General features: G+C 49.9%; 1 protein-coding gene across 2 annotated transcripts in view; it reads right to left on the minus strand.

Moving 5' to 3' along the window:
• LOC147639884 (vesicle transport protein GOT1-like) overlaps positions 1-19,570 on the minus strand; it is a 65,657-nt gene that overhangs the window by 35,268 nt on the left and 10,819 nt on the right. For both annotated transcript variants that reach the window (XM_086775036.1, XM_086775026.1), the window contains exons 3-4: positions 17,288-17,368; positions 17,073-17,170 (exon numbers count right to left, since the gene is read on the minus strand). In XM_086775036.1, the coding sequence (XP_086631162.1) occupies positions 17,073-17,170; positions 17,288-17,368 (179 nt within the window). The remainder of the gene's footprint in view (positions 1-17,072; positions 17,171-17,287; positions 17,369-19,570) is intronic.

The raw sequence follows: 19,570 nt of genomic DNA on the forward strand, positions 1-19,570 counted from the left end.
CTTCCTTATAATCCTTCACCTTACCCAAAGGCGTTAGATTATCGTAAGGAAGTGGCTTCACAAGGTTGCTACCCCTTGCATTCATACCCATACTAGGGTCAACATTGGCAGTTCCCACACCTTGCATACCATGCAATCCTGCTAACCCTCCCATGTTTCCAAATATGCCACTATGCATTCCGGGCTGCATGCTCCCATACATATTTCCTTGCATTCCGCGCTGCATGCCCCCATACATGTTTCCTTGCATTCCAGGCTACATACCACTATACATGCTGCCTTGCATTCCAGGCTGAAAACTAGCACCAAAATTCCCTTGCATTCACATGCCTCCTTGAGGATAACCCCCAGTCATAGATTGGAACACGGAACCTCCGCCAAAATAGCTTGGATGCAAAGATTGCTGCAGAATAGGTGGCCGCCCGAAAAAGGAATTACGTGGGTTAGCACCATAAGTGTTCTGCATGTTGGAAAATTGTCCATAAGCAGGATCTTGTGGAATAGCACCTAGAACGCAGCTTTTTCTTGTTCTTAGACTCACAAGGGACCCTCATAAATTCAGCAAACTTCTCACTTTGCGTGAGCTGCATGAGCACATCCACTACACCTGCCAATCGGGCTTTAAATTGAGCATCCTCTTCCTCTCTACTTGGCATCTCTTCTGGCTGTGTTACATCCTCGAAACGTTCATCTGCTGTAGCCTGTTCTTCTGCATGTGTATCCCCAAATTCAGTCCTATCAGGGATGGACTCCTCCTCTGCCTCTTCATCATAATCATAGTCTTCCTCTTGATCAGACATCTTGCTGAAATTTACAGCAGCGACTTTCCTCCAGACAACCACGAGCTCACCCCCTTGGGAAAGTTGGTGATGGTCCCAGCGACGGAACCTCGAAACCGGCCTTTAGTAGAAACCAAAGTGCGGTAGACTAACTGTCGTCCTAACACAGCTGTAAATCAGCAAAGAAAACAAATAAAAGGGAGCTAGAGCACTCCTACAAGGAAATCAACGACGCCTTTTGGCCCCAAAGCTTGGCGCCCCTTTCAGTATTTCTTTATATCTCGTGGGAAGGCAGGCGGGCTGGTCGAGCAGCCTCAGGTGGGCAGGACTGTTACTCTCTCTACCTTGCAAACAGGCAGGGGACTGTAGTCGGTGCACAGCCGAACAGGGCCTTCTTCCCTCTCTCTCTCTCTCTCTCTCTCTCTCTCTCTCTGGCTCGTGACTGTCTCGGAGGTGCTCCTCTGGCCCTTTGTGAGAGGAAGGGTTTAGCAGTTCTGAGGGTGGAAACAGGGCAATCCGAGGGATGTTTTTGGATGAGTCTATGGACTGATGTATGGCTGTGTTTTTGGCTGCGAGTAAGGGCAGTTTGGCTATGTTGTTCGAGGCCTCATGAATGTATTTTCTTGGCATAAAGGGATGCAGGTTTGTGTATTGGAATTAGAACAAGACTGCGGGACTGCTATGTGGAGAGGATCATAGGTATGAGCATATTGGGCATGCTATTACTTTCAGCCATGTTTGGCCATGATGTATTCTGTTGGACTCTTCCTTGGAGAGAATTCCACACCGCTGTGTGCTTCCTGCAGCCGCCTACAGCCCTGCACTGTTTTCCACGAGAGAGAGAGAGAGAGAGAGAGAGAGAGAGAGAGAGAGTGTGTGTGTGTGCAGTCCAGTCTTGTGCTTCCCTGCAGCACGCCAGTCGCCCAAACGAGAAAAAGCACATACAAGTGCAACTGCAGCCGACTCCTCCAAAAGAGAGTCCTCCAAAAATAACGTAGGCTTCCCCCAAAAGGGCCACAATGCTCCCCAAAAAAAAAAAAAAAAAAGTTATTGGTTTTAAAACCTTTGTCCCCATCAGTTATGAAAGGGAACCTTAATAGGTGACCCCAAATATGAACATTAAATAAATGTCCTGCACACTGACCACCATGCCCACACTGTCCACATATGCTGTACAAATTCACAGGGTCGTGACAGGGGAAGAGGTACTACAACAAGTATGCATGAACACAAACAGCAGCACCTCCAGGCTAGAGGTCACCATCTGCCCATCCTGGTCTCTATGGGCTGAGCCTCCAAGCTCCATCCTAGCCAATGCCCATAGATGGGTGAGTACGTCAGTGATGCGAAGATTGTGAAGATGATGAGATAGCTCAACTACCTAACCTTGGATGGTGGCACTCACGATACTCCACGTGGTGAAAGACAAGGTCTCCCCGGAGGCATGGGATAGATATAACATGTGGCACTAAATCCGACAAGGCCACACAAATGCGGAGAGATGGAATCCCGGCCACCCGTGCAAGGGCTGAGGCAACAGTGGGGAGGGACTCCATCACTCTCCTGATGGCTCCACCAATCACCTGGAGAAGCGAAAGGTATTCCTTCCTAAGGCCTGGGAAGCAAACTGTCACTAGGAAGCCCGACAGGCTAGCACGAGTGGATCAAACGCATGGATCGAAGCCATGCTACCACCGCGCAAAGAAGGCCTGCGCCGTACACAATGCAGGGGGGCTCAGCTGCATGACTCGGTTTGACGCCTCTAGCGAGTCGAACTCCACCTAGTAGTAGTAGCCATGCCCCAGAGGGTGAATGTCTGTGATCTTTGCACGCGAGCCAATGAGGCTCGCCTATAAAAGATCTCTGAGTTGTCCGCAAGCGGGGCGGCTACCAACAATTTTGCAAACCAGGGTGGAGGCCTCTAATGCAGCAACAGTCTTGGAGAGGATATGAAGGTCCGCTTCGAAAAAAGTTAAGCAAGCAACGGTGGCCTCGGTCGTGGTTGACACAGCGGCTACCATGGAGTCCTCCTGAGGGATAAGACCTAAAAATGTTGAGGCTTGCCGAGAAAAACACCCCAAAGACCCTAAAGAAACTTCCTATGGGAAGAGGCAAGCACGGGGAGGCGAGGAACCGGGAAGAAAGGGGGGGGGGGGGGGGGGGCGCCAGGCGCAAAGGAAGGGACAGGGTGGCGGCAAAGCAACGGGCAAGGGGAGAGCAGGGAAGGTGGGCTGAGCACACAAGGGGGGGAGTGGGTGGAGAAGGCAGGAGAGGGGGGGCACCCAAGGTCAGTCAGTTGGTCAGAGTCTCGCAAGTCTTTGTGAGAGCTCTATGGTCAAGAGCCTGGATCTAGTGCAGACGTGCACCTGCTTCATGCAACCGAGGCCGGCAGCAATCTCAAGGCCCGCGAGGGTAGCTCCGTGGCGGTATGGGACGTCATGGAGTAAAGATTGGTCGGTGCATCTTGCTAGTTAGCTCAGCTCATGGCTCGGTGTGGATAGCCAAGTCTTGTGGGTTTTGCCCACGGTAGATACACTCTGTGCACATGACACCCCCCCCCCCGACTGGCCTTAGGCCAAAGATCCTTCCGTAGTTACCGATTTTTCACCGCCCATAGCACTTGATTATCCGCCCGTAGGCGATGCCGCCAAGAAAACACCAAGGGGGTTTTTGAACCCAGGACCTCTTGGTCCTAGGCAAACACCTTCACCACTTGAGCTATCACCTCCTTCCCCGTCAGAGATTGGTATTCAGTGTGAGTTCTACAGAGATCACTTCTTGAGACTCTCCAAGCAAACACCTTCACTACTTGAGCTATCACCTCATTGGCCGTCAGAGATTGATATTAAGTGTGAGTTCTACAGAGATCACTTCTTGAGACTCTCAGAGGTAAATTCATTGAGATCCTGAGCTACCTAAAAGTACACATGTCACATGCTATGCCTATCATCGCGATTGGCCAGCTCAAGGTATCCTCCCACCACCTCAGCGTAGAGACTGGCAAAGCCGAGGATATCCTAAAGGAGGAGAGGATATGCAGTGAGTGCACCAAGAGGATGAGGCCCATTGGTTGTTTAGCTATCCCGCTTACTACAAGATACAAGGTGATTCCACTGGCTTTTTCGAGAGGGATTCAGGCCATTCACACACATGATACAGCATGAGAATCAAAGATGCTTGGGCATATACTCTATGGAGCTCACGTAACACAAGGATGTAGTGCTTAGGCAGCATGCTAAGAGACAAGCCCAACCCTGACACGACACCTCCCAAAGAGCCATCACAGATTTATTTGTGGTTACACGCATCCACATCAGAGCCATCACAGATTTATTTGTGGTTACACGCATCCACATCAGAGCCACCACCCATACTGATGCCAATGCTTCGACATCAGAGCAACCACCCATACCCACACTCCAGATCCACACCCCAGAGGAGTTATTACCCAGAGAGCTCGATCCATTCTACGAGCCAAACACCCCCAGCCTAGAGCATCAAGACCCTCCACCAAAAAGAGAGATCCACGAGGTTCTCCATCAACACGACATACTCCCATCACAGAGGCCTAACCCAGATTGGTACTAGCTGAGAAGCGATCATAGGATAATCATCTGCATCTGGATGAACACACACATTGGTGTTTTCATTTCCTTTTCATGTCTTCCATGGCTCAATATATCCATGGTACAACTGGTAGAACGCTCGTCGGCAAGCTCCCGTTAGATCCCCCCCCCCCTATCGCTCGCGTCGCCTGCGCCCTCTTCCCCCCACCCGCTATGCGCCTCTTCTTCAACCCCCTTTTCCTTCTCTCCCCCCCCCTCCCCCCCCCCCCCCCCCCCCCCCCGCGCTTTCGCTGCCCCCCTATTCGCTACTCCCTCTGTCCGCCTTTTGCCCGCCTCTTCTTTTTGGGAACGCCCCACCTTTTCTTTCTTTCTTCTTTTTCTTTTTCTTTTTTTTAAAATTTTTTATTTTTATTTTTAATTGTTAGTGTGTCTCCACCCGGTTTTTTTAATTATTATTTGAGCCTCCCCCCCTCTTTTTTCCTACTTCTTCTCGTTTCCTCGCCCCTCTCCTCCCTCCCCTCCCATGCAGGTTGTTGCTTCCCGGTTTCTTGGGGTTTTAGTTTTCTTGGCAAGCTTCGATTCATTCTGGTCTTCACCCTCAGGAGGACTCCATGGCACCGCTCCGTTATCCCCAACCGAAGCCGCCGTTGCTTGCATTTCCTTCTCTGAAGCGAATCTTCATGTTCTTGCCACAATTGTTGCCTCACTTGAGGCCTCCACCCTAGTCTGCAAAATTGTTGGTAGCCGCCCCGCGCGTGGATAGCTTAGGGATCTGTTTCAAGCTAGCTTCATTGGCGAACCTACAAAGATCACCGATATTCACCCTCTAGGCTGCGGATACTACCAGGTGTGGAGTTCGACTCGCCATCAGCATCAGACCGAGTCATGCAATTGAGCCCCCTTACACTGCGAACGGTGCAAGCCTTCTTTGCTCGATGGCAACACGGCTTCAATCCTGCGTCTGACCCATTGGCTAGCATTTCGGGCTTCCCAGTGACAGTTTGCTTCCCGGGCATTAGAAAGGAGTACCTTCCTCTTCTCCCAGTGATTGGTGGTGCCAGGAGAGGTATGTATGGCCTTCCACCAATCTAGACCCTCTACGCCAGAGAATGGCGCGATGATCTTCTCTTTCCCCTTGAGCACTGCGCAACCCCTGAGACAGAGTAGTCAGTGGTCGCTACCATTCAGGATCAGGCAGTTGAGCTATCGCATCATCTGCAAGATCTTCGCATCATCGATGTTCTTACTCATTTATGGCCTCTTGCCAGGATGGAGCTTGGTGGATCAGCCCACAGAGACCAGGGAGGGGAGATGATGACCTCTAGCCTGGAGATACTGCTTTTTGTGTTCATGCATACCTCTCTCGCAGTACCTCTCCCCCCCTTCTTACAGATATCTCCACTATGATCGATGGAGCGCGGAGTATACATACTCTCACGCTCGAGTTGAGTGGCAATACATGAAGGGTAGGATCCACGCCTACTTGGCACGAATTTGCACCAGGATAAATTGTGACTAGTCCCCGTCTAAGCTCGCGCCCAAGACTCTTCGAGTGGAGGGCAATTCCGGTAGTTCCACCTCACACAGAGATTGATATGAGAATTATCTCATGGAACATTCAGGGCTGAGGGGGGCCTCAGTGCTTTCAGAGACGAGGCATCCTTAGAGGAGAGCTGCAGCGAGCTATGGTGGGGGGAGTCGGGACCTATCGACATTCTCTTCCTCCAGGAGCACCATCTTACTAAGAGGCTTACCCGCCGCTGCGGAAAGATTCTCAGGCAGGAGTCGTACCTTTTGGTCTCTCCATCCTTCGGCCCTTCAAGGATGCAAGGAGAAGTGTCTCTCTCTGTCAGTGAGCAGCTTCTACCATCTGTGACAGGATCAGGAGTCATAGTTCCAGGACGTGCTCAGTGGGTTATCATTTTGATTGGAAAGGATAGAGTTGGCTTCTTCAGCATTTATGCCCCAAATGCAACTGCAGGTAGAGCTATCTTTTGGAGCACAGTCCGACAAGCCCTACCCCAGGCTGATTTTTGGTGCATAGGCAGTGACTTCAACATGATAGAGCCTAGAGGCAACAAAGGACAGACTTGGAGGCGGCACGGCCACAGTCTCAGGAGCGGAGTACTCTGCATGGGAGGAGATGATACTAATTCTTAGGGGACAGGACCCTTGGCATCTCCCAAAGCTTGGGCGTAGCCTTGGGAGTCTTAGCTTCTCTCGATCGAATAGGCGGAGCACTCGCCCCAACCTCTCTAGACTGGACAAGTGGGCTTACAGCCATGGAGGCATGGTTGGTATTCTAGCAGGCACTACATTTTCAGATCATGCCCCAATTATTCTGTCCCTAGAGGACATGGAGGCACGACAGACATGCGAGCTCCAAATTTCCAGACAGCCTCATTTAGGACCCTGAGATTTGTAGCCGGATTGAGCAGATATGGGTGGGACTAGATTTTTCCTCAGGCTCTCCAGCATGCACTTTGGATGATGGCCTTGGGAAGATCGGTATTTTCTTATAGAAGGCAGCCCAGAGTAGATTGGAGGGATTTCGGGAGCAAGAGAGGAGTCTGAGGAGGGGCCTAGCCTCTTTACAGCGTCTTCAGGAGAGTTCCCCAGACAACCCATGGATTGAGAGTCAGATCACTACCGCCTGCACGGAGATTCGGTCCATCGAGGAGAGGGTGTGGAGTATAGATACCATGCCAAGGCTTCATAATGGACTCAGGCCGGTGACAGAGTTACTGGAGACTTCTTTGAGATAGCCGGCCCACACAGGAGGAGAGAGTATTCGTAGGCTACGTGAACAGGATGGAGCTATTGTTTCTGATCCCCCGCATGTGAGAGCCATCGCCACGGATTTCTTCCGATCTCTTCTCACTGGTGCCCCATTATCCCCCCAGGTGATGGATGCGCGCAAGAGAGTCTGGAGGCACACGAGGGAGGTGGTTCCCCCCTCCCTCCGGTCTTTCTTATTGGCCCCTTTCACTTCAGAGGAGCTAGCAGAGGCGGTGAAGGCATTACCCAAGGGCAAATGCCCAGGGGCAGATGGGCTTCCTGTTTCTGTCTTTCTTCGACATTGGGACCTCATGGAAGGTTGCCTTCGCGCTGCCTTCAATGAGATTATGCTCACAAGTGCCATTCCAAAGAGGTTCACAAAGGGCTTGATACATTTGATCCCAAAGGAGGGTGGTGACAGATTGGAGATCCGGCGCTGGAGACCCATCACCCTTCTAGGGACGGCCTATAAGATTTTGGCCAAGGCCATCAGCCGGATGGGATTCCCCATGGAGTGGATTCGTGGAGTCTCTGGACTTTATTCAACATCTCACAGCCAGGTTCTCATTCACGAAGCTCGAGGCGACAGATTCCCCCTTTCCCGCTCGGTTCGGCAGGGCTGTCCTCTGGCACCGTATCTCTTTCTATTTGTCGCCGAGGCCATGAGTAGTTTTCTCTCTGCCCAGGAGACCAGACTTCAAGGATTGCGCCTTCCCCTCCGCACGCAGGAGGAGCTGCTGGAAAACGACACAACAGCCTACCTTGCTGGAGATGTTGGGAATCTCCAGAGATTCACAGAGGCGATAGAGATTTTTTGCAGTGCGTCAGGAGCACAGATCAACTGGCACAAGTCGTGTGGTTTTTAAGTAGACTCAGCACCCACCTCGACTTGGCGACTAGTTGAGGCTTTCGAATGGATCCCGAGGGCACTCCAGTCTAATACCTCGGTTGCCAAGTTGGCATTGATCTCTCTCCCGATCAACAACTCGCTCTGCTTCTTCTAAGTATTCGGAAGAAGCTTTTGTACTCGAGCTCGGCGAGGCTATCCGTAGCAGGCAACGTGGTGGTGGCGAGCCAGGTACTGCTTGTCACCATGTGGTACATCACCTCGTGCTGGACCTTTTCTCGGGCTTGTATTGGCCAGGTACAACGTTTGATCTGGAACTTCTTGTGGGCCGTAAGTGATGGGAGGCCAGCCAAGCCCAAGGTGGCATATAGCAGAGGGGGGCTTGGCCTCATCGATCCAGCTATACAGAGCCGTGCCTTGCTGGGCAAGTTAATTGTCAGAGGACTCCTACCCGGTGGTGAGCCTTGGAAGGATTTCCTCTTGGCCCGGATTTCAACCCGCACTCCGAGCCTTGAAGGCCCGTGGCCGTAGAGTACTAGATGGATCTTCACAGAGATGCGAGCCCGTGGTTTCAGTCCAGCCTTTGACGACGGATTCACAGCCAGTCTACTTCGTGCTTAGGCTCATCTCAGGCCAGCCCTTACACAAATTGTTCCAGTAGCCTCAAAGGAGTAGCTTCGGCAGCCTTTGATGTGGAACCCCTTGATCCATTTACATAGTGGCCACATGCTAGGGGCCCGACCGCACATATCCTGTGGAGCCTTGAGCATGGACCAGCTAGGTCTCTTGAAGATTGGATTGCACACAGGCAGTTACCTCAGGAGGAGCAGCGGAAGAAGGGAAAGTGGAAACGCAAGAGGGAGAGAGAGAGAGAAAGATGGAGAGGAAACACAGGTGAGAACCTGCTCTCAATATCATCATCAAAAGGAATACATGTTCCGAGCAAGAGGGGAGAACCTCGTAAGTGAGGGAATGCAGCTAGACAAGCTAGGAAAGCAATGCAAGCAGTAAAATATGAGGGAGGCATGCCGGCTATATATACCTCTACATGAAGGCAGCCGACTAGTGATAAATACCTCCACGACTGGGGAAAATCCCAAGACCATAAAATGGGGAATAAATATGGGTAAAATATGAGTGAGGGGTGACCAGCCCCTCTGACTAACATGGTCAGCCCTAGAGGCTAAAACTGACCAATCTCCTCCTCGCGATGTCCCATACCGCCACGAAGCTACTCTCGCGGGCCTCGAGATTGCTGCCGGCCTCAGCTGCATAAAGCAGGTGCACGTCTGCACTAGATCCAGGCTCCAAGACCATAGTCACAAGGGACGGGGGACGGTGACGGGGATGGGACGGGGGACGGCCATAAGTAGGGAACGGGGACGGGGGAGGGAACGGCACTCAAAAAATACTTTTTTTTTAAATTTTTCTACTCTACACTTATTCTACTTTGGAAGTACATCAAAATGAGCACAAATTTACACTAAAATGGTAAGCTTTTGAGTCATATTAACAATTAAGTAGATACAAAATGAGTCATGAAAGGTCATTGGCACGCTCTACCCCGAGTCGGTTCCTCTTCCTAGAGGCAATGTGGCTGTAGGTACTCCAAAGTTGCTCCAAGCAAGAGGAGCTAACGGCCTGGCTAAGTATGCGGATGGCAAGCTGCTGCAGCTCCGGTCCATCTGAACCAAAGTCCTCCCACCATAGAGCAGCACCAACTTTGGAGCGGTCAACCTGTGCATCATGACAGCCATAGGAGCCATGAAATGACCTGTACATCGAAAGCTGGTCCCTGATCTTGCGCCTAACCGATGCATCAGACACAAGACGAGCATCAGGCACAAGATGATCCAAGATGATCCTCCATCCAGCGCTCACCTCCCGGTCGCTCTCCTGCTTGTTGCCTTGGAATTCTGGGTCCACCACATAAGTTGCTGCATGCAATGGAGAGTAGTAGGAATTCCACCTTCCTAGACACAAGGCATGGATCTCCTCGTATCTGTCTTCGTCAAGCACGAAGTCTTTCAACTTCTCTATCATGCGATCCATGGCCTCGTAGACCTTGCCTATGCATGGTTGCATAGCGTCTATAATCCTCAATAGGTGGACTATGGGCCTCACCATAGCATCTGTGGTCTTCACACGCTCCCACCAAGAGGCGTCATCCGCCCGTAGCCTACACTCTTGGCCAGTGTTTGTATGGGACTCTTGCATGGCGACAAACTCGTCGCTAAGGAAAAGTCCCCTCAAAGCACCGCTACAATCCTTCAACCGGCCCAACATGAGAAAGTTGTAGGCAAACCGGGTGTCGGAATATTTGAGAAAGAGACAGGACCTCTTGTTGAACTCATGCCGAAGTCTTTGGTGGTTGAGGACAAAGGAGACCATGGTGTTGGCCTCCTCAATGAGCGGGCTGATCCATGGTAATGCCCCCATGTCCTTGAGGAGGTTGTTTAGGCAATGAGCCATACAAAAGGACACCGTGACATGTCCATACATACCTTGGAGAATAGCTCCCGCCGCCCTATTGGAAGGCTCCCCATCCGCAACAAAGCCCACTACATGCTCGGGGCCAACGATCTCCATGGTGGTAGCCCACTCCGCCGCAAGCACATCCGCGCTCTTCCCAGTGCCGGATGCATCATGAGATGAGATGAAGTACATCTCTCCGCGGGAATATGCAACCATGCCGTGAATACTCCTCTTGCGGGTGTCACTCCATCCATCCACAATGAGGGAGACTCTATTCCTCTCCCATTGCCGCTTTGTGTTGTCGGCCGCTTGCTCTACAATGCGCTTCTCCTTGTCGAGCAATGTAGTGCGCAAGCTCTCGGATGAGGGGGGCGTATAGGTTGAGCCATACTCCCCAATCTTCTTAACCATGACCTTGAAGTATTCCGACCTATTCAAGAAAGTAATTTACTAATGAGAAGGGGACTAGGATGATGAAAACATGAATGATGAATTGGCAATGATCGATTGCACTTACCTAGCCGCTTGAAAGGCAATGTGGTCGTGGAAGAAGAAGCGGGCCACCGCCATATCCACCTCTTCCTTCAACTTGGGGTTCCAATTCTCCCCAGTGTAGATTGTCGCCGAGGGCCACGTAATGATTGAGAGACCGTGGAGATGGAGGGTGCCGGTGTCGTGGATGGAGTAACATTCAGACTTGATGGTGAAGGTGATGGTGTGCATGATCCCGATCCACCACATGACTCCATTGTAGAGGCTTGAGTTCCTCTCCCCATCGTCGCGGGATCCACGGCCACTCATGGTGTCCTTCTTGTCGCTTCGACCGCTTCGTAGACGCTAAGCTTGTCGAGAAGTTCCCGTCTCTTCTCGGGCGTGACATTCGTGCAAAACCTCACCTCATGCCCACTCTCATGCAAGAGGTGGGCTCGCACTTTGTCGGCGCCACCCGTTCGCTGGTACGGACAAAGCTTGCATACCCATGGCCGAGAACCGCCTCCATGAACGGATGTGGTGTAGTTAACCTCCTCCCACCATGTCCATCCCGTTGTCCTTCTACGAGAAGCCCCGGCACGTGCGGAGGATGCCATGGTTGAAGATGGCTTGACTCTTGAGCCTTGAGGAAAATGAGAGAGAGAGAGAGAGCGAGCCTTGAGGAATGAGAGAGAGAGAAAGAGAGAGAGAGAGCCTAGAGACTTGGAAGTTGGAAGAGTCAAGACTCGAGGCTTGAGGGAGAGGTGAGAGCCTAGGCCCTAGAGCTTGGAACTTGGAAGTTGGAAGAGAGAAGATTCAAGAAGCTTGAGCCTTGAAAGCTTGAGCCTTGAGAGTTGTGAACTTGTGTGTGCTTGTAGCCTTGTAGAGGCTTGTTCTTATATAGATAGGCAAGAGAGAGAGAGAGGAAAGCCTCAAGGGCAAGAGAGAGAGAGAGAGGGCCAAGCCTCAAAGAGCCAAGGCCCAACAGCCATAAACGGCTAGAAACGGGCAGGCAGGCGCAACGGCCAAAAAACGGCAGGCGCAACGGCTCTCTACCGTCCCCGACCGCCGTCCCCGTCCCTGCGCCGTCCCCGTCGCCGTCCCCTGTGAGAAATGTCCGGTGGGGGACGTCCGTCCGTCCCTGTCCGTCCCCGTCCCTGCGCCGTCCCGATTCGTCGTCCCGGCGTTCCAAGCCTCCGTCCCCTCCGTCCCCTGTGACTATGTCCAAGACCATAGAGCTCTCACAAACTCGCGAGACTCTCTATATGACTAATGACTAACCTTGGCCACCCTTTTATAGGCTCTTGGCCGGTCATCGGACGTCCACACTTGGGCGCCCACCGATCCATACTTGGGTGCCCGCCCGTTAGTCTATCCCTAACTCAGCTCGCCAATGAGCCTGCCTAGCTCCAAGCTTCCCCAAACCTCGAACCTAGTCTTGCGTGCGTGTAGCACACGATAGATACACACTGTGCATACCGCCACGAAGCTACCCTCGCGGGCCTCGAGATTGCTGCCGGCCTCGGCTGCGTAAAGCAGGTGCACGTCTGCACTAGATCCAGGCTCCAAGACCATAGAGCTCTCACAAACTCGCGAGACTCTCTATATGACTAATGACTAACCTTGGCCACCCTTTTATAGGCTCTTGGCCGGTCATCGGACACCCGCCCGTCCATACTTGGGTGTCCGCCCGTTAGTCTATCCCTAACTCAGCTCGCCAATCAGCCTGCCTAGCTCCAAGCTTCCCCAAACCTCATCAGAAGATATGCCTTTATCCCGTTTTTGGCTTGCCTCTCAGAGGTCCTTTTGTTAGATCACCTCATATGCGTGTAGCACACGATAGATACACATTGTGCACATGACATGGAGAGTGGACTTGGCATGATCCCACAGATTGGGTAGAGACTCCGGATGCCCCTTTCTTTGCATATAAAGCGCGGCTCAGCCGGAGGATCCAAATGCCGGAGATAGATGGCACACCAGCAGCATCACACTGGCAGTCTCAAGGCCTATCACAACACTTCCTTTCAGATTTCTGGAAGAGGCTTTGGGACAGCTTTCGACCGAGGAAGATCACTCTCTTCCTTTGGAAGACGGCACACAGGAGTCTGGCGGTTGGTACTTGGCTGGCAGTCGGGGATCAATCAGCAGCTTGCTCGAGGTGCCGCCACCCCCAGGAGTCTCAACAACATTGCCTTTGGGATTGCCCGAAGGCTCAGCAGATTTGGCAGCGGATTCTCTGCATCTTCGCTATGAACAGGGCATCGACCCGGATCATCACTTGGGGTACTGTCGCTTGGGCCACTGAGGCTAGAGTGGTCAGGACATACGAAGAGGACGGGGCAGGACTTGCTCTTCAGGTCTCCCACCATTGTATTGCAGAGTACCAGTCATAGCCCCACCGGCAGGTGTCTGGCGACCAGGCTCATGCCAGCGATGGGAGATTTGCAGTAGCATAGCCGCCTAGCACACCTAGCGGACTAGATGTAGCAAGGCCATCGAGGACACGCACACTCCGCCGGCTGAGACCATCAGGAGCATATGGCTTGACATCATTCACACCCTCCGCGGTCAGTGGGGGAAGCTGCAGGGAGGTTCTAACCGCATGCGGAAGCAACGAGAAGCCTTCTTGAGACTTTGGAGGCCTGGCCCTTTCCTCACGGATAGAGACGGTGACCCCATTTGGCATTATAGACCACCTGTATGGTTGTTTCCCCCCCTCCCCCAGTATGAGATAGCCTTCTCCTCACAAAGCAGCCAGCCGGAGGAGAAGCACCTCTTTCCCTTTGATCATTTGTCTCCTGCCCTTATATGAGGTGAGGCTATATTTAGCCCGTCGTGGTTGTACTTAGCCCTTTGCAGCTGTTTTTCTTTGACTAATGGAAGGATCTTTTTCCCAGAAAAAAAAATATATCCATGGTACCATTGTATTACTTATGATCTCATAGACGGTAGACCCTTGGGGTCTTCCATAGACAAAATAACGTTCTTTCTTTCATTTTTTCTTCTTGAAAGGGCACCTCAAACTGTGAGATGAAAGCAAGTGCCTTGTGCACATTGAACTCTCCATGGAAGTCTTCAAATTTGACTTCTTGGTTGCTTGTTTTAAAGTCCATAAGCTTCTTGGGTGGCCGTAGAGACTCGATGAACTGATCTTCTTCCTCTTGCTCTTCCATCTTTCTCTTGCCCTTACAAGCTTAGGCATAGCAATTCCTGCATCCACTTTGCTCTTGCCTTTGCCCATCTCATGCATATGCATCTTCCCTTTGTCTTGCATATGTGGCCCTCCAACCACTACATCATAAGCTTAGAATCATCTTCAATCTTGGCCTTCTTGATGAAAGAGCTCATCATTAGTGAAAGCTGCGAGTACAGGGTTTCCGGGAGGGTGTCCACGGGATGAAGGAGAATGTAGAGAGACCACAGTGGCCTAAACTCTTGCATTTACCTTGGCTGTCTGGGCTGCATCACTTCCGGGAAGGCTTCACAAGTGAGAGGTGCCCATCCTTGCTCTCAATGATGTCCCCACTCTTTATGCGGTAGACAAGTGCAAGCTCACAAGGTCTTGCATCCACATTCTTTGCCAAATCTGAAAATAAATGGATCTCTTGCTCAATTTGATTAACATAAGCAAATAGTGCTCTTTGGACCTCGAAGTTGTCCTTGAGTTGCTTGTTGATAGCTTGTTGCTCCTTACGTTATTGGCGGAGTCTTTCCAACACTTGGTCTTTGGCCTCCATTACTGGCGACATTCTAACTCCAATTTGGCAATAATATATATATATATATACCTAGATGAATCCAGGAACATGCGCAAATTCACCTTTTAGGAACGCGCATGTTATATACTTATGGTAGTCAACCCACAAGACTGTATAACTATCAACTCCACTATGCATAGTATGGACTAGATACTACGACATCCCCACTATCGTCATCAGTGCCCAATAGTGGGTGTAGAACTCTGTATGAAGTTATGCTCTCACACACGCACTCCACACACACACACACACATAAGAGCATATATTCACACAAACGCCTTTGTACTGAGTTTCTGTCAAACCTCCGGAGATGCAAGGCAGACTCAGCCATCCTTACAAGGTTGAATGGCTGGCCATCCTTAATTAACCCCACCATCACTCACTTAGCCCACTAATACCAAGAATGAGGGTCTCTTTCACCACGGTGGGAAGGAAACCAGGCTTTGATACCAATGTAATGTGGCGGATTAGAGCCCTAATCTCATGACTAAACAAATATTAATGAGAATAAAGTTGGACGAGCACTTAACCAGTTCAACACCAACAAATGTAAGAAAAACACACTAGGTCCGGAACAAACCCACCCCCCCTACAGAATTGTATATTCCAATATAGTATTTTTGCGACACAAGCATAAGGGTGCCTTGCATCAAATTTCCAAGTTTTACATAAATGAAAACAAAACAAACAAATTCCTCAACCCAAGCTGCTCAACAAGAGAGGTGTCCACCACCCAAGCCACTGAGCAAGGGGTTAATCCAAAGCTTCATACCAAGTCCAAAGTGGATCTATCAAGCATGACCCACAACCTCACACAGGCTCCTGTGTCGATCTCTCAAGTCATGCCCACTCTCACACTGGAACAAGGATGCCTTCAAGGTTGGGGAATCCTGGTATTCACACCTTTAGGCACCAGGTTCTTCACAAGAGAGCACCAGTTCACCTTCTCATAAGCCACGCAGCACAAGGGAAAATAGGACGCCTTCAGATGGTCTTCAAATGATTTTACCTACAGTACTGGGTGTAAGGTGTACTTCTACAGGAGTATGGAAGTAGAATGAAGCCCTTCAAAGGTACTGTTGCTTCATGCCCCAGCTGCCCACTAGCCTTTAGTGTCCAGTGCCCATCTAATAAATAGTCCACGTGTCCAGTGCCCAGTTAATAGATTGTCCACAGTTTGATTAGTGTGTGAACCCATTAGCTTATAAATGTTGCCTTGAAAATGGTCAACTCCCAAATAGCTTTTTGGCCCATCTTTGTAACCCTGCAAAATGCCAACCAATTATCAACATACAGGGTTGCAGAATTGTGTCAGACCACAAGAGCCTTTGCCCTGGGATCTCACCAGACGTGCAAAGGCCCATCATCCCAATTATGCAAGGTGCATGCACAATCTGGCCAAAGGGTAGGAGTTTTCCACCAATGGTTCTAATAGGCCATGGTCGCAAAAGAAGCAAGCTTCCAGCCAGGTGTCTGAGAGAGTCTTCACAGTCTTCAGATGAGTTGGGTGAAGAATCTTTGGCTTCAATGTGGTTCAAATCTATTCGCAAAGTTGGGTGAAGTGTCTTTAGGTTCTGCCATCATTGTGGCACCGCATGAGAACATGTCAATGGATGTGTCTTAGTCCCAGGAGGGCATCTCCAATTATGTGTCTTAACCACCAGAGGATCTGCTAGTTGGTTTATCTTCATTGAAAGCACATTTCTTGGATGTTGTAAAGAAGATATTTTGGCTTCAGTGCATACATGATGTATTTCTTGGAGTATGTTCCACAGGAAGCTGCCCAAGGATTGGTGTCCAGCATGGAGTTGGTGGATGTTAGTCCTTGCACACAGGGCCAAGGAGGTACATGTGCTTACCGGTTTGATGCAGCAGTTATAAGAGTACATGGAATTTGATCCAAATAACTTTGGTGATCCATATGAGCCAATGCATTAGTGGATAGAGTCTTTCCCGTGCTTTATGGCATGAAGGTTCTCATGAGTGTTCTCAACACCAAGAAATTCTTCTTGCCCAGGACAATGCTTCACAGCCACCTGCAGGTAAAAGGCAACCAGCATGTGGGTCACTCTAGCTAACCAGCAGGGGTGGCTCAGTAGCCAGTAGTTTTTGGCAAGGACAAGGATAAGGTCCCAATGCCCTAAAAGAGGCATTCTCCTTGCTTCTCATTGCTGAAAGCAGTTGGGATAGCCTGCAATCCCCCACGCTCTCCCCAGTACTCTGCTCAAGATGCTGCAAATTGCAGTAGGAGTTGCACTCTTTACCATTACTCTGTGTAAAACAAGCTGATGGTGTATGCTTTGCAAGTAGTAGCATGTTTGTTATTCATAAACAACCCAAAAAATATATACCTGCGTACAGTACATTGGTACAAACCAACAACAACATGACTTGCCTGAACAAGATAATGAAGCCATACGCCTCAATAATCATCCCCACAAAAGCCCATCCCACGATCACTAGCAAAAACCCTACCAAAAACGAGATAGAACCCTGCAAACCAAAATCATTTTGAGAGAATGCTTTCATATAAAGTTGCTGACCAGCATGTAAGAAGTTGTATGTGAACAAAAGGCTAATCTTTCAGAAAAAAGGAAAATGAAAGCATACCTTGTAATTACTACGCTTTAGGAAAAAAGAAGTTGTAGATTTGACCCCAATAGTAAGAGCAAGCCCCGATAGAAAAAGTATCTGATGTGTTTGTGTGGCATTTCAATTGCCAGGATATGTCAGGCCAAAAGAGATTATATTATCATCACAAAAAATAGCTGAGATTAATAAATGCATGAATAATTATCAATTGAGAACAATCAAAGAATAACTAATGCCTAAATTTAGCAAACTTTAGTCCATAAATCCATCTTTAATCCTTTGACAACTGTGCTTAGATGCTGCTGATTGGATGCTACATGCCCTAAATGCACCTAAAGCTGCCTAATGAGGGATTTAGATCTGGGATTAGCCATGGCACTACCTTGTGCGCGTGACATGTAAAACCACGGAACCCTCTTAACACAGGGGAAAGAGGAAAGAACCATCAAGTCTCTTGAAGCAGCCATCAAAAGCAAATAGAAAAAGCTTACTGAGGCCTTCACCCATGCATCATGTGCTCTTCGGCATTTAGGTGGCTCTGATACCTCGTGTTACAACCCCACAGATCTCCTAAAACACAAAACACGAGTGATTAGTACAAACCCCCTAAGAGGGGTGCAAGCTAGCTCACCACCCAACCATACGTTCACGTTTGCAAACCTCCCCCAAGGCTAAGGCTCCAATCCCACGAACGATGCCAATCAGCATTGCTATACTACCAATGCCTGCCTGCTGAGGCCTTTGGCACCACTGTCCATGATCCATCAAATCCAATCATGTTCCCAACGGCAATCCTGGTCCATCACAGACCACAAAGTGAATAACTCTCTATGAACAATAATAACCCATCACACTTATATAGTGGCTACAACTGCTATAAATAACTATCTCGTCATAAATAGCCAGTATACTTGGTATTAATAACCATGAGCCTTAGCCACCCATATCAGCCTGCTTCCTCTACTCTGAGGGCTCCCCTAACCCTGCTCGATTAGACCACTAATCCTAAAGATTAGTACCAGGTACGTAACAATAGAAGTACTGCCCAGAAATCACTACTCTTGACCACACAAAGGCGGTCCTTGTCATACCACCATCCTCCTCAAATAGCATATTTCAAAGCAATGTTTTGCGCATGCAGGAGAAATGTTCGGATTGCTTGCTCGATCCACCACCTCCTTGTTGTTATCATCCTCATTCCTAGAGAGCTGCCAATTGTGAAGTTGGCATCTATATTCTTAGCTGTTTAAGAGATTTCTATGTATTTAATGGTAGGATTGCTAAAGAGCCAGAGGTTTCAAAACAATTGTGTTTTGATTCTATGTATTTCATGGTAGGATTTGTAACTCTGAAACCGGCCTCTGGTAAAAACCAAAGTGCGGTAGACTAGCAGTCACCCTTCCACTTGTAGTCTAGATATGAAAACAATTTGGATTGGAGCTAGAGTGCCCCAAATCTGAAAATAAAACGACACCTGTTGGCCCCAAAGCTTGGCGCCCCTTGCGGTATTTCTTTATTCAATTTCAAAAATATGTAAGGCTGAGTACAACAAAACCAGCCAAGAGAATACACCTGTATGTCCAATCTAGCAGCCCACAATACCTCTTAGCACAGAGGATTCACACACAGATCTGTGTCTCAAAGCAACACTCTGTGCTTCCCTCTGATCAGCCAAGACCATTCAGCAGGACAGCCTTGAGCATACATCTGGCATATCTCATGCACATGATTCAACAACTCAGCTCAAGCATACATTCACTGTCCCAATCTCTGTTTCCAACCTTTTCAATCTGCCATACCCCTCCTCTCACAAGGGGCCAGATAGCACAAATCTGCAGCAGACATAAGCCAATGGAAAGAAAGACAGATGAACAAGCTCAGAGCTTACCAAGTCAGCATGTGGTTCTGCACCCGTGGAGCAGTTCGTACCAGTCTGCACTTGACAACGACTATCTGTACTGTTTCCCCTGCAGCCACTTGACTATCACACCAACCAAGCTCTGGAAAAGCTCTGCCTGCAACTGGGAGTGCTGTACTTGTCTGTACAAACCAGGAAATCAGAACTGTACCTATCCGTACAGGTTGTACCAGCAGCCCACGTGGCACTGTACCTGCCTACGCTGCCTGAAAACAGCCTCTGTACCCGATTGTACCTGCTCAGTCCAGCGCCGCCTGTTCCAGGTCTGTCCAGCGCCGCCAGCACCTGTACTGTCCAGCGCCGCCAGCTCCTGTTCTGTCCGTACAGCTGTCCGTACCTGCTCTGTCCGTACAACTGTACCAACAGCAGAACCTGCAGCAACA

The sequence above is a fragment of the Cibotium barometz genome, chromosome 3 (genome assembly GCF_041138505.1).
Source record: "Cibotium barometz isolate CiBa-2024 chromosome 3, ASM4113850v1, whole genome shotgun sequence".
In the NCBI taxonomy this organism is placed as follows: Eukaryota; Viridiplantae; Streptophyta; class Polypodiopsida; order Cyatheales; family Cibotiaceae; genus Cibotium; species Cibotium barometz.